A 16,018-nucleotide genomic window follows, 5' to 3' on the forward strand; every position below is an offset into this window, starting at 1 on the left:
GAAAGAAAATCTATTCAATTCTTTGTCAACATCATGAATGATATATAAAAATCACATTATAGTAGACGACTGGCTTGACTGTCTGCATGATGATCTTGCTAGTCTCTTACATTTGCAATGTCCTAGCTGGTCCTGACATGACAAATAACTCTTTTGCTGCTTAATCACAGCAACAATGGCTTCACCGAGAGGTCACCATCGGCGCGGAAGCATGGAGCTACCACCTAACATGTTGTAAGAGATCGTTGTTATTATTTTAATACATTGTGTATTTTTAGGGGTTTTCACTTGATACAAAGGACCAGAACAATTATCTGAGTGTTTAGAATAATTTTGATAATGTGACAATGTTTTGAAAAAAAGCATAATAATAAAAGCCTGTGTAGTCATACTGTTTATGTAGCATAAAGTATCAAATTAAAGAAACTGTTTCATTGATACATATCAGCTAATATACGCACGTTTATCATATATGTACTAAAATATAAATATTTGTATTATGAGACGTACATTATATACTGTATAAAAATCCCTGATGTTTCTGCTCTGTTTTTTTTTAGATCTGATGTTTTTCATCTCACAGATGAATTGACTAGACTTCAAAGGGACATTTCCCTAGAATGTATCAAGCATTTGGAGAAAATTCATGATCTCATCAATAAGTTTAAAAATGGTTACAGATTTGCTATTTATGCACTCAGTGGAGGAGTAATAACTGGAGGAATCGCACTGGTGTTGTTGGCATTATCGTTTTTTGTAATTGATGAAGAGGATTGTGATGTTTTTTCTGCAGCAGGGGCAGCTGCGGCTGTAGTTGCTGTATTATGTGCTGCTTTTGGACTAAACAGGAAAACACAGCAGGAAAAGAACTTAAAACGATCTGTTGAAGAGGAACTTCATGGATTTCAGGATAAAGTAAACCCGATTATTGACATGCTGGAAACAATCTGTCAACGCACTGAGGAAATACTGAGAGATCCTTCACTATCATACCACAAAACCCAGGCATTAAGTGAACATTTTGCCTACTGCTTTAAAAAAAGGCACCTCTTCCAGGAACATGACAGGAGTAAAGTGGTTTCTAAAATTGTGCATTTGTCTGGAAACATTTCAGAAATGATCGCCAAAGTTAGTTCTGTGCCTGATATCCTCAAAGAGATTATCGAAGACAACAAGAGGCAACGTGCCAAACCTGTCAGACCCAGACAGGAACAAATACATAAAAGAGAGTTTAAGGAGAAAGCAGAGAAATTCATTAATGATATGCAGAAAGGAATATGTGAGTTAAAAAATAGCGTGAAAGAAATCAGCCAAAAAACAGACAGAATATCAGATATTTTTAGTTGAACCTGAGAAAATGAAAAAGTATGAACTGCTGAGACAGAACTTGTTACTGGATCCACCTGACAGAGGACAACACATATATTACACCAATATTGCATTGCAATGTTTCATTGTCCTACAACAATTAATGTTATTGCATATTACTAGCATATTGGCAGTTTATTAGTACTTATAAAGCACTGATGCCTTGTTCTGCATGAGCATATTTTAGATAAACCCTATACCGAAACGTAACAACTATCTTAACTATTAATACGCAGCAACTTAGGAGTTTATTGAGGCAAAAGTCATAGTTAATAGTGAGAATTGGTCCCCAAACTAAAGTGTGACCATACAGTCTATGTGCATCATTGCAACCTTTGGACTTAAACTATTTAAAGTACTTTAAGGATTTAAAGTAACAGGGCAAGTTATTTGCCTCTTGTTTTAATACGGATATCAAATAGAGGACTTTGAAAATCAATCATAAAGATGAAAGAATGAGGATTGTAGCTCCTTGAATTGCTAAATGCTCTCTTTAGTTGTTTTGACATGATTTTTTTTATTCAGTAGACTCGTACCAGATCATGTCCTTGTAATTATCTTCCAAATCTGTAGGGGTCAGTCTCTTCAGGTAGAGAGAGTAAGACTCCAGGTATAAAAGACAAGGAAGAGAGAGGTAGACGGTGAGAGCATACTGTGGTTTTATTTGAGGAACTATTATTTCGGCACTTATCAAAGACTGTATACTGCTGCTGTTTGTATGAAGTGAAACTGAGGCTGTTTACTCCAATTGGATTTGCTCCTACACAATTTTTTTCATTTGGATTATTTTTTGATCCTAACTCTTTTTTCCTTTTTTGGACTATATTTTTTGCTTTTGGACCTGAGCCATTACTAGAACTGCATTTTTATTAAGTCTTACTGACTGTCTGTTACCCATTATACAAACAAAAGTATTCAAATGGTCTCTGCATAAGGTTTTTCTTGGACTTTTAATTTTTCCTTTTCCCTTCTCGTCTTGTCTGTTGGTGTTTCGTCTGGCCTTTGTTAATTGTGTAACTCCAGATTTCTGCTCAATACAGAAAGACTGATTCTACATTGGTTTTTACAGCCCATTTTTGCCTTGATAATCGCCGTCTGTGTCGCTCTGCTTGTTTAAGGAAGGTAAAGGCCTCAACCTCAACATCGTCCATCACAAGGAAGTCATTGCAGGTTAAAATAAACTTCGAAATTAATTCTGTTAGCACATCTAAAGTTATATGAGTATATGTATTCTCATTTACAGTAGTTTGATCACTTTAATGATTTAAAATCCTGTAATGAGTGAATCTGCTTTCAGGTCCTGACTGTCTGTATCTTGTACTGGAGCTCTGTGAGGGTGGAGATCTTGCTCAGAAAATCAAACTCAAAATACAGGCAGCCGATACATTTTCTGAGAATGAGGTACAGTATGTTTACAGATTTAAAGATAGTAAAATTTAAACCATCACCATTGAATACTATAATTATACTATTAACTGCTAGTAAAACCCATGACTTAACCCAACATAACCCACTGTTTAAACTCACAGCATGTTGAAAATTGAAAACATGGTTATCATGCCAGTTCAGAAAAGCAGTAGTTAGGAAGTATTACCACTGCAATACAAGCATTAAAAAACATTGGTGATAAGTCTCTTCATGCAGATAATATTTAATGAGATGTTGGATGCTTTTTCTATTCAAACTAATCATAAAAAAGAATGTGTTAAAAGTACAAAACTGTTGCAAAGCTTTCTGATTTATAAATTCACATTTTATTGATTTACAGATTCTGGACTGGACTGTGAAGATCTGCATGGCATTAAAGTACCTGCATGATCAACAGATCCTCCATAAAAACCTGAAGCCCAAGGTACAAATGTAACTCAATTCATTGAGTCTGAAAGCTACTTCTGACAGTATTGGAAAATCTATTCTAGATAACACTAAATAAAAATACAAGTAAAATGTCACTAATAAACTCTGATTTATGTACGGTTATATATTAAAGAAAATACATAGAAAAGGAAAAAAAATCCCATTGTATAATTTTCTTGTCTTACCCCGGTAAGCCTACAAAAATGCAGATTTGCTATTATCAGTGACCAGTGTTGAGGCACAACTTATTAAAATATTGAATTATGTTCCTTTGCAAATTACTTGTATTTTTATGTTTCAACCACAGAGATCGATAGAGAGCCTGAAGTGTCTGCAATTAATCGATTTTATTTCAGATGTTGCCATGTAATAGTTGGAGGCTGTATGAATAGTTTGATTTTGACTGATGTTACTACGGAGGTTGGGATGTGTCATCTATGAGCTGTGCATGCTGAAGTGTGCGGTAAGATTTTTGGTTCAATTTAATCCTTCATATAACTAAATTCATTGATTTTGTAATATATTGCAGAAATTTAAAGCTTTCAGAAAGGCCAACACTGTGCAATTTGATATCATTCATACAAGTTATCTAGCTGGCAAAATTGATATTATTGTACAATACTTTCACACACACACAAAAAAAAAACAGTATAATGTAATTGTTTTGGCTCAATAGGCATAAAAGTTTTTTTTTTTTTTTTGTATGAACTCACTGATGCATTGTTTTAAGATCCCACCAACTGGTTAACTCGTATCATTATTCCTCTTAGTTTAAAGCAAGAAACACAGTTGAGATTGTTACAAAGATACTCACCTGCTCCTACGAAGCTCTTCCCAACACCTTTTCTGAGGATCTTCGTCAGCTTGTGAAAGACACACTTCAGAAGGATCCAGAGCTCCGGCCATCTGTCAATGAGATCTTAATGAGGCCTTTTATCATTGAACACCTTCATACAATGGTAAGCTAATTTACTAATGTTTACATTTTACTTTTATGAAATGAGAAAGTCAATTTTTCAGACATAGGCATTGATTTGAATCATTTGGTAATTTTTCAGAGCATACAAACTATTGATGAGCTTTATAAGACGCTAGATGTAATGAGAAACCTGGCCGATGGTTTGGAGACGGTCCACTTCAACACAACCGTCAGTAGTCTCACAGGAGGTGTAGTAGGTCTGGCTGGAGGAATCACATCTATAGTTGGACTTATTCTCACTCCGTTCACTCTTGGAGCCTCTCTGATAGTGACAGGTGTGGGAATCGGCACGGCAGTAGCTGGTGGAATAACAGCTGGTGCCAGCAACATAACAAACATGGTTAACCAGCAAACAAACAGACAAAAGATTAAAATGATCTTAACAGAGTTCCAGGAGAAAATTACCTCCATTATATGCTGCATCCAAAGCATCTCAACAGCAGTGGAAACGCTACAAAATGAGTTTTCAACAAGCAGTGGGTCACTTTCCAATGCACGATCCGGGATGAGAGCAGGAGCTCGACTTGGACGAGGACTGGGAGGAATCCCGGAGCTTCTTCGTTTAACTCAAGTCGTAAACGTAGGGAAAATTGCAGCTCAGGCTGCAAGAGCAGTTCGTGTGGCTGAAGCAGCTACAGGGGTTTTATCTGCACTTTTCATAGCTGTTGACGTATTCTTCGTTTTTCTCGACTCCAGAGAAATCCACAACATCCGCAGAGATTACGTTTTAAAATCGAGTCGACAAGAATCCACCAGCAACCAAACCACTGGGTTGAATGACTGGACACCAAATAACAACGACACAACAAACCTGCTGCCTTCAAACACTCAACAAGCAGAAGAGCTGAAATCTGAGACCATGAAATTTGTGACAAAAATAAAAGAGACTTCAGAGGAGCTTCAGACGATTCTGGATACGCTACGAGACGCACTGAACCCAAACTCTGAGACCCCAAACACAGATAACTGAGAATTTGTTCTTTAATCACAGATAAACGTTTTGATTGTAGTAGTAGCTAGTGTTGTAGTACAATAGTACAATGCAATAAATGATGCATTCACATGATGAACATAACATGTACCATTTATTTCTAGGTCCACTGATGCACACACAACAGAAACTGAAGCTCTCGCATATGCTGCACCTGAGAATTTGAGTGGCTTATTTCTAATTTGGCTTATTTCTTATTTCTAATAACGTATTTCTAATGTTATTTCTTTTGATACTGTTGTGCTGGATTTGCCGCCACCTAGCATACTGCTGGTGTTAGTGTCATATTTAAAAGTATCATTTAATTTTTTTCATCATATTTCTATATTCATAATTGTATTTATCAAACAATTTCAACACAATTTATGCAGTTGTTATTGTACAGGCAAAGATGAATTTTGTTGATCAGTTGATGAACAGCCTGTTTAAATGCAGTTTTCAATAAATTGCCTACTTTTTGTTTTTTTGTCTCTTGCTCCTGTTTCTTCTTTTGGCATTTTGAAGCAGTACTTACAACCTGGTTACGATCCACCAGTGTGAAATGCGAATACTTGTAATGTTTTGCATTAATGTCTTAAGATTTTGTTCAGGAGTGTATATGAATAGAGATTCTCATTATCCAGCTAACATTTGCTCACCTGTGTGAAGATAAACTTTATTATTCAGACAGAAAATGACGGCTCTGAAAAGGTGTGTGCAAACTCGGAGGTCTCATTTTTGCATTTTGAGAAAAATGCCAGCCAGCTGTCATTTTTGGATGCCAATCCCTCACGTGCACTTCTGTCATGATGCGCTAGGGATTCACAACATCTTTCATTAAGGTTATTTTTCATAATAAAAATTTTTTTTTTTAAACCACACTGTAAGTATTTTAAAAAAGGCATTTAAATTCAAGCACATTTCAAATCTATAAAACAACTTTTCAAACTGTAAACTTAAGTACCAAAAGTAAATTTCCCTTTTTATCACAATACAATCTTTTGTTATTGTTGTATATAATACTTGCAATACCTTATAAAGCTGAAGCAATTTACAATACATTACACCTACTGAATACACAGACTAGCTTGTAGTATCTTTGGAATGAAGAGCTTTTAGAATTTTACAAACCTATAGAAACTAAACAAGTTGACCAAAAAAACACCTCTATGCACCCCCACAAAAGCAGGTAGTGATCTCACACAGCTCTGGCAGTGTGCACACCTCTAAGTGAACCGAGTGGATAGTGAAATTACTGTGAATATAGACTGATAAGAAAAAAAAAATCAAACCTGCTTTAACTCTTGTATGGTGTTCGGGTATGTGGGACCCGTTTTCACTTTTTATCAAAAGAAAAATTATACTATTAATTATTTTTTCAAACTCAAGACTTATTGGCCTTGGCTCATTTTCCGTAAAGAAATTCAAATTCAAATGTATTTCTAAAGCACTGAATAAAACAACGTTGACCATAGTGCTCTACAAACAGTAACACAATGAGCAGAAGACAACTTTTAAAAAGGGATCTCATCCATATAATTATATAAGTAACATAAAAAAATAAACCTTAAAAAAGACAATCAAAATGCATCTTAACTAGGATCAGAAGAGGCATATATGGTACTAGCAACCTTCGCACTTATCTAAGTTTGAACACTATCATAAAAAAATATGTTTTCAAGTTGCTTTTAAACTGACCGAGTGTCGGTACGTCCCTAATATATAACAGCAAGCTGTTCCTTGCAAATGCGCGACCCCCACAATACAATTTTGAAATTAATTTGAAAAGAAACAGCCAACCAAGGCAATGATTTTAACACAGGGGTAATATGATCTAATTTACAAGTGCCTGTGAGCATTCTTGCAGCCACATTTTGGACCATCTGTAGTCTGTCTAAAACTTTTTATTGATTATTCATTTATCTGCTTGTCGAATTTTAGTGCACTATTGCAAATCATCCCCAATTTGTTTACATGATGTTTCCTAAAAGGGCTCAGGGGACCCAGCTTAATTTGAACTGCGTTATCAGGTTCAGAGGGACCAAAAGGAATCAATTCTGTTTCCAATTCATTTAGGCTCAAAAAATGTACAGACATCCATGCCTTGACATCATTCAGACAGGCCAACAATCTTTCCATGGCAGTGGAATCATTTGACTTAAATGGTCATACAATTGTGTATCGTCTGCGTAGCAGTGAAAGGACACACTGTATTTATGCAGAATCGAACCTAATGGGAGCATATAGAGAGAGAAGAGAAGCGGTACCAACACAGACCCTTGAGGAATACCACATGATAAAGGTGATGAAACTGATGTACACTCACCCATACCAACAGAGAAACTTCTATTTAACAAATATGATTTAAACCAATTTAAGGCATTTCCAGAGATGCCAGCACATGTTTCAAGTCGTGAGATGAGAATATGTTGCTAAATTGTGTCAAATGCTGCTGTAAGATCTAAAAGCAAAAGTGCAGTCATATTCCCTTGATCGGTTGCCAAAAAATATAATTAAAAACCTTTAATACTACTGTTTCTGTGCTATGATGCTTCTTAAAACCTGACTGAAATATTTCACAAATATCATTTTCATCAAGGAATGACTCCAGTTGAATAATAACACTTTTCTCTAAAATCTTGGCCAGAAATAGAAGTTTAGAGATTGGTCTATAGTTGCAGAGAACACTTTTATCCAAATTTTCTTTTTTTCAGTAAGGGCTGAACTACAGCGTGTTTACAGTAGTCGGGCACGATCCCTGAAATAAAACTTTTATTTATTATAGAAACTATATATGGACCGACCGTTTCGATGATTTGCCTTAACAGATGTCAGAATATTGTCTTGAGGAGCAAATGTAGGCTTCAGCTTAGAAACAATGTCATTAACAGTGGATATGGAGATAGGCTCAAATTCCGATAGCATAGCAGGGCTTTCTGGTGCAGTCAAAGGCACATATGTACACTGCTGTATATTATTTCGAACCTCTGATATTCGACCGACAAAGAATTGTAAAAAGCTTTCACATAATTCAACAGATGTATCGGCAGACACCTCTAATTTAGGGTTCAGAACAGAGTCAATCGTTGAAAAAAGAACTATCGGATTTTGCCGATTTTTTTCAATAATATTTGTGAAGTAGCTTGTCCTAGCAAATTTTACAGCTCGTTGAAATTTAGACAGCATTTCGTTCAGCATTTCGTAAGAGATTTGTAACTTAACTTTCTTCCATTTTCATTCACATCTTCTACATTCCCTTTTTAGGGACCTGATATGTTCATTCAACCATGGAGCTGATTTGTGCTTGCTATGCCACCTGATCTAATGTATCCAAGCATTAAAAATATGAAATATATTAAAAATATTAACCGTCTCATCCACACTAAGATGGGGTGATAAGAGGTCCGAGAACATACACTGAACAAAATTATAAACGCAACACTTTTTTTTTTGCCCCCATTTTTCATGAGCTGAACTCAAAGATCTAAGACTTTTTCTATGTAAACAAAAGGCCTATTTCTCTCAAATATTGTTCACAAATCTGTCTAAATTTCTGTTAGTGATAGTGTGTTAGTATCCAGCAACTTCGCACAGCCATTGAAGAGGAGTGGATCAACATTCCACAGGCCACAATCAACAACCTGATCAACTCTATGCGAAGGAGATGTGTTGCACTGCGTGAGGCAAATGGTGGTCACACCAGATACTGACTGGTTTTCGGACCCCCCAATACAGTAAAACTGCACATTTTAGAGTGGCCTTTTATTGTGGCCAGCCTAAGGCACACCTGTGCAATAATCATGCTTTCTAATCAGCATCTTGATATGCCACACCTGTGAGGTGGATGGATTATCTCAGCAAAGGAAAAGTGCTCACTATGTAAGTGCTCAGTATGTAAGAGTGTGAGTGTAAGTGTGAGTTGTGTGCTTCTGCCCCTGCCATTCCAAGCAGTTATTAATGAAAAAATTATAGTACAGGTAAAATATATTGTGTCTTCTGTTTCCAAATGTCTATCATATTCCACAGCATCACATCTACAAAAAAATAAAGCAAAGTTCCCTTTCGAAAGGGAACTCCACACTGCGTCCTCTAGAGGGCGCTAGGGGAACGCCTTCAGCGTGACCGGTGTCTGAAGCATGAATGAAAAAACGACAATGAACTTGACATTGGCAGGTGGCAGCCTATGATGTAAATAAGAACGCGAACAAGAAGACTACTAGAGCAGAGGTCTGTACTCAAGTTTTGTCAGCGTTTGCGCGAGCGCGTTCGCCTCTCCAGGGAGTTGAACGAGCTTAATGCGATGCATTCGCGGTGGTTTCTGTTCTTGCCTGATTCTTGAGAGAATTTAGTGTTTGAACAGAGTGTGTTTGGCTCTCGACGGAGATTAGCCACGCTGCGAGATGTGATCGCGTTGAGAATGCCTGTATGCCTGATTCTCTTTGAGAATTGAGCGCCTCTCACCCGCATTTCGGGTCTCGCGGCTGCTGAGGCAGTTAATCAGACCGATCACGGGGATTGTAGTCAGGGCATGGAAGGAATCTGACGAGGACTGCTTTCTCTTTCAGAATTCCTTTGAGAATTGAGCGCCTCTCACCCGCGTTTCAGGTCTCGCGGTTGCCGAGGCAGTTAGTCAGACATGGAAGGAATCTGATGAGGAGTGCTTTCTCTTTCAGAATTTCTTTTTTTGTTTCTATTTATTTTACAGAATAGGAACTGTGTATAATGTGAGATGTCGATTGTAGTTCAATGCCAAAAACCTCTGATATCTACATTATTGGATTTAGGTTGAGCATGGGTTTTGCTCCTCTCGCCTAGAGAGTTATGCTGAGCACTCTGCTCCCTAGTATTTTTGTTTTGCAGTTATTTCAGGTTGTGAGGCTCTCTGTGAGCCTCCCTGACCAGCTGTTCTTGAGAGTCGTTATGCTGAGACCTCCAATTTTAGAGCTTCTCAATTAGGGTTGAGTGTTGATAGACTTCCTCTCGTTTAAGAGAGTCATTCTGCTGAAGTCTCCGCTCTTCAGAGCTCTGCTTAGGCAGTACTCTTAGGCTCTATTGTGAGCCTTGCTAACTGTCTCTAGCATTGAGTGTATGTAGGCTCTTTCTTTTGAGTCTCACTAACTGCCTCTGGTGTTGAGTGTAGCTAAGTCTCCTCTCGTTCTAGAGAGTTTTTTTCTGAGACCTCCACTCTTAAGAGTTCCCCTACCACCTGAGCGTTGTTAGACTTGTTAAAGAGAGTCATTCTGCTGAAGCCTACACTCTCCAGAGCTCCGCTTAGACAGTATTAATGTGTAGGCTCTTTCCTTTGAGCCTCACTAACTGTTTTAGAGTTGAGTGTAGCCAGGTCTCCTCTCGTTCTGAGAGTCGTTTGCTAGACCTCCACTCTAGAGTTCCATACTTTGGTGGGTGAGCTAGTCTATGACGTTGGCGAACTTTGAGCCTGCCTGTAGTAGGTTTTCGGCTCGTGCTCTGACCACAACGAATTTGTTGGGGCAGGGATGATGTTCCTTTGAGTCTTTGACTTAGGGATTCCAGTTATTTGGGCACTCATCCCTTAGCATGGTGGCGTTGGTATACTGTTCCCCTAGCGCCCTCTAGAGCAGCGTGGAGTTCCCTTTCGAAAGGGAATGTCTCAGGTTACGCATGTAACCATGGTTCCCTGAGAATAGGGAATGAGACGCTGCGTCTCTTTGCCATGCTTCGGGTATTCTTGCATCTCCTTCAGACAAAGAATTGGATGACGTATTCCACAGGTGCTCTTTTATACCCGCAGTCGCGTTCTTGTTTACATCATAGGCTGCCACCTGCCAATGTCAAGTTCATTGTCGTTTTTTCATTCATGCTTCAGACACCGGTCACGCTGAAGGCGTTCCCCTAGCGCCCTCTAGAGGACGCAGCGTCTCGTTCCCTATTCTCAGGGAACCATGGTTACATGCGTAACCTGAGACGTTTGTTTAAACTCTGCAAAGCTGTAGAAAAGACAATGAAATATAAACCTTGAGTGACACTGATGGTGAGCTGGTGCTGTTACGGCCTAAGCATTGTGGGATTAGTGTTTATTGTCTGTTTTTCCTTTTTGAGCTGATATGCTTTATTTTTCTCTTTTAAGGTTAAGCTCCACCCCTGCACACCTGAAACCTGTCCGGTGCTGGCGTCTTGTGCTGAAATGAGATAGGGAGCATAGATGGGAGGCTGTGCTGAAGTTGTGCTGCTGCTACTAGTGCGTGATCTCCACGGTCACTGTTTAAGCTCTGTTGGGAGCGTGGTGTGCACTTGACGAGAAGCTCTGTGTGTATCACTGCTGTTCCACCAGTGCTGATGACAAGCGGTGTCCAAATGAGCTCCGTGCATGTCCTGATATCCAGCCAGCCACTGACGATAAGCTGTGTTCTGTTTTGTGTTTCTGTTGAACTTTTGTTGATCTGTATTTGTTTGTTTTGGTTTCCCTTAGTTTGTCTGGGTTTAGTTCAGTTAATTTGTTTCTTATTGTGTCTGTTGTTCGCTGTTGACTGCGATACGCGTGCTGGGCAGTTAAAATTATCTGTTTAATAAAATTATTAATCTGGCTTTTTGGCTTGCATATATATTTGTTACTTGACCCCTTCTTGAATGAGCACTTTGAAAAAGGGATTCATTCTGGTTCTTTCTAAATCAAGTCAGCTGGTTCAGGTTAGAACAGGAAAAGGAAAGTCGTGCATCGTGACAATATTTGCAGCATATCAGACCATGATGGAAAAAAACCCTGACATCATCTCCAGTTCTCCTGTACTTGCTGAAAGAGACGCTAAAGAATGGTTTGCTTTTATAAGGAACTGAATATCACTGTTGACGTCAACACCAATAAAACAGAAGATAAAGAGCTGAGGAAGTGCTGTGAATGTCAGGTGGTCTACGGTACGACTCAGAGTTGTGCAGCTGATTTTCTGAGACAGCGCTTCCACAGAAACGATGTGAGACCTAACAGAGAGTTTCAGTGTGTTATAGTGGATGAGGTGGACTCGCTAACGTAGCTTGTGGGGGGGGTCCTGGCCCCCCTATAGCGATTTAATGTATCGTAAAGTGTTACCAATATATCAAAACTTCACTTTTGATTAGTAATATGCATTGCTAAGAATTTCTTTTGGACAACTTTAAAGGTGATTTTCTCAATAATTAGATGTATTAATTACAGATTTTATTGTATCTCGGCCAAATATTGTCCTATTCTAACAAACCATACATTAATGGAAAGCTTATTTATCCAGCTTTCAGATGATACATACACCTCAATTACGAAAAATTGACCCTTAAGACTGGTTTTGTGCTCCAGGGTCACATGTGTTAGCATGCCAAAGTTTTGGGTCAGTATTTTATTATTATTTTTTTTTTTAAGAATTTTTTTTATGGATGTGTATAATGTTACAAAATATTTATATTTCAAATAAATGCTGTTCTTTTGAACTTTCTATTCATCAAATAATCCTGAAAATTTTTTATGTATAACGGTTTCCACAAAAATATGAAGCCGCTCAACTATTTTCAACATTGATAATTAATCAGAAATGTTTCTTGAGCAGCAAATCAGCATATTAGCCCAAAATTTTTAATGGTAGAATGGTATGGAATGGTTGAATGGTCATGTTTATAGAAAATGCTAAACTGAAAAAAAAGAAAGACAAAAAGGATCCGAGACAACAGCAAAATCCGATCAGATCAGACACACTGAAATGTATGAATACAACAAGAGGAACTACCCAGATATTTCAGGACACTGAATGAGCTGGAAAAGCAACGTTTCTTGGAAAACATTAAATAGAGTGAAAGAGAAAGTAAGCAGTCTGCAAACAAGTTCCCAAATGCAAAAGGTGGTCCTGAAAATGTTGCAATAGCATTTTACAGATGTGAAAGCATCTTATATACTCACACTGAAATTAATCTGGGATGGATAGTAGAGCGTATAACTTTCACTTTCACTGTCACTGTATAAATAGAGCAGTATTTCAGTCAGAGCTGATCACTCTTCACTCGCTCCAGGTAGGAACATTCATACTTCTTTATTTCTATTTAATTTGCATCTCCAACTGAATAGACAGCATGATATGCTTCTTACACACAGATGATTATATAACGTACAAATATCACATTTTGAATAGTAAATGAATAATTTTGTTACAGGCAGGACACTGTTGAAATCTTCTGTGAGATTCACATTCAGTCCAGCAGCTTTTAAAGATTGCAGGTGAGTTTAATTTAAATGATTTACTATACACATATGAAGGACTCAAAATACAATATCTGCAGACAGTCTACTTTAAAATGACATTTAATTCACTAATGCAGTGTGTAGAAAATACAGATAAAACTATCCATTAAAACTGTGGGCAGTGAAATCTATCCATTAAAACTGTGGGCAGTGAAATATTTCACCATGGGTTTCAACATGCACAAATCAACAGGTTAGTGTCTTAATACACTTAACAGTTTTATTTCTTAACATTAGGGCTTGAAATGAACACCTGCCAGTAGAGGTGAACATTTCAATAGGTTTTTAACATTCTAAAAGCTCTTTATTTCAAAGACACTGCAAGCTAGTCAGTGTATTCAGTAGGCTTAATGTATTGTAAGCTGTTTCAGAGGCATAAGGTATTGCAAGTATTACATACAGCAATAATAAAATAGAGGTTGACATAAACAAGGAAATTTACTTTAGATACTTAAGTACTTTTTAATGCAAGTAAATGAAGATGAAACAAACCCACACATTTAAGATTTCTGTTATCCCTCTATGCTTAACCCTGGCTTAATATTATAATTTAAAAAGTGTTTTAATTGATCTAGTTTCTGTATTTTAGCAGTGTTGGGCAGTAACGCATTACTTAGTAACTTGTAATTTGATTACTTTTTTAGTAACGGAGTAATTTAACACATTATAATTTTCAAAATAATAATTAGAATATAGTTACAAGCCGAGGTCTCTATACGTTACTGCCGCGTTACATTGCTGACAGAATGCAGTGTTTTATAATCTAGGCAGTAATGCATTACTTAGTAACGCGTTACTGTAATTTGATTACTTTTTTTAGTAACAGAGTAATTTAACGCGTTAAATGGATGCGGGAGAATAAAATGATTCATGGGACTCCCACAAAATAGAAATATCTAAATATAAAATATCTAAAACAAATAAATTGTTATTCATCTATTGCACAAAAGCTACATGAACCAATATAAAACATAAACGATTAACAGGTGCAAGCGTATATGCAGAGTTTCTATTTAGGTTATAACACGTGTTTGCTGCATTGAGCAATGCAGTGCTGAAATTTGCATGCTCACGAATCCTCTCACTATAACACACAAATTGTAGACATTGTGAAAGATTCATTGTTCATATGTTTATTGTGTTATAACAGAAATTTGAGAGAATGCGATGAACTGAGATGTATTTTAGAGATTATAAATGCAGGCTCTTTGCTGGCATTCTGTCAAATCATGCACCAGCAGCCGCTTGCTTTAGTTAAAATAACAGTGTTCTGTGAATGTTGATGCTTTAATAACAAATACTTATCGGGAGCTTGTATGCTTGGTGTGTTATAACAGAGATTTGTGAGATTGCGATGAACTGCGATGTCTTTTAGAGATTATAAATGCAGCGCTCTTTGCTGGTATTCTGCCAAACCATGCACCAGCAGCCGCTTGCTTTAGTTAAAATAACAGTGTTCTGTGAATGTTGATGCTTTAATAACAAATACTTATCGGGAGCGTGTATGCTGGGATTTCATACATTTCATGGAGAAAAAAGTAACGTTACTAGTAATGTAACTAATTACTTTTGAAATAGTAATAGTGATTACTTTAAAAATGAGTAATCAGTAATCAGTAATTTGATTATATTTTTGGAGTAATTTGCCCAACACTGTATTTTAGTAAATGCCGTATTAAACAAATTTCAGGTCTGTGTATAGGTAATTACACAAAAAACATCTGCAACGTTTTCATTGGAAAGTTTACAGGGTTATAAAAAATAACCTAAGAATAACCATTATGGAACAATCTTTATATGTTATTTTTAGGTTATTAAAAAAAAAAACACCCTGCAATGTTTTGGGAACGTTATTTTATGGTTGCAAAACAATAACCTAAAATAACTGTTAGGGAAAGTTATGTATAATTTATTTTAAGGTTATTATTCTGGGAACATTATTGTATGGTTGCAAAAAATAAAACCTAAAAAGAACATTCCTCAAACGTTATTTCTTGGTTCTCAAAAAAAGAAAAAAAGTAAATAAAAAAAAAACTGGAACCAAAAACTAATGTTAAAAGGAACGTTCTGTGTTTGCTGGGTGATGCTCCAGTAGTCGCATGACTTCCACTGAGGCTTTTCATTTGCCATTGCAAAGCCCATTGGAATTTGTCATGAAATTGTATGCGTCGATATAATTTTGCAATCATTGCATGATATTTTGTGGCATGATTTTAATTATCATTATCTGATGCTTTTGCAGTGAGAACAAGTTAACTTTTTAATGTCAAAGAACAGAGGATTCAATATGCTGAGGAACATTCTGGAGATAGCTGATAACTGTATGAATCCAGGGCCTGTCCACTAGTCAGCAACATGTTGCCATTAAACACACATTTAGGATCAAGCTATATTTGGAAATATCAAACAAAATAAATAGGTTAAGTAATAGAGAATTATGTTGTTTATTTCAATTTTATTTTAATGGTATCCACAAACTATAATTGACTGTTGAAAAATCTAAAAGCCATAAAATGATTCAGAATCAGATTTAAGAATAAATATATAGTTCAGTCATGAAACTCTAGATGGCGCATTCTGACGGGGTGTTAACGTAACTGATGAT

The 16,018-nt window shown here is 36.8% G+C and overlaps 2 protein-coding genes across 2 annotated transcripts in view; both read left to right on the forward strand.

Annotated features, from left to right (window-relative positions):
- The window catches only part of LOC107700955 (uncharacterized), a 6,285-nt gene extending 4,871 nt beyond the window's left edge, over positions 1 to 1,414 (forward strand). The window contains exons 3-4 of the mRNA XM_016502834.1: positions 171 to 234; positions 561 to 1,414. Of these exons, the coding sequence (XP_016358320.1) occupies positions 176 to 234; positions 561 to 1,347 (846 nt within the window). The 5' untranslated portion in view covers positions 171 to 175 and the 3' untranslated portion in view covers positions 1,348 to 1,414. The remainder of the gene's footprint in view (positions 1 to 170; positions 235 to 560) is intronic.
- The window catches only part of LOC107700951 (uncharacterized), a 12,863-nt gene extending 7,206 nt beyond the window's left edge, over positions 1 to 5,657 (forward strand). The window contains exons 4-9 of the mRNA XM_016502830.1: positions 2,509 to 2,538; positions 2,666 to 2,769; positions 3,137 to 3,228; positions 3,646 to 3,688; positions 3,996 to 4,184; positions 4,284 to 5,657. Coding sequence (XP_016358316.1) covers positions 2,509 to 2,538; positions 2,666 to 2,769; positions 3,137 to 3,228; positions 3,646 to 3,688; positions 3,996 to 4,184; positions 4,284 to 5,174 — 1,349 coding nt within the window. The 3' untranslated portion in view covers positions 5,175 to 5,657. The remainder of the gene's footprint in view (positions 1 to 2,508; positions 2,539 to 2,665; positions 2,770 to 3,136; positions 3,229 to 3,645; positions 3,689 to 3,995; positions 4,185 to 4,283) is intronic.
- Positions 5,658 to 16,018: the final 10,361 nt, after the last annotated feature.

The sequence above is a fragment of the Sinocyclocheilus anshuiensis genome, unplaced genomic scaffold (genome assembly GCF_001515605.1).
Source record: "Sinocyclocheilus anshuiensis isolate Anshui unplaced genomic scaffold, SAMN03320099.WGS_v1.1 scaffold1774, whole genome shotgun sequence".
Lineage (NCBI taxonomy): Eukaryota > Metazoa > Chordata > Actinopteri > Cypriniformes > Cyprinidae > Sinocyclocheilus > Sinocyclocheilus anshuiensis.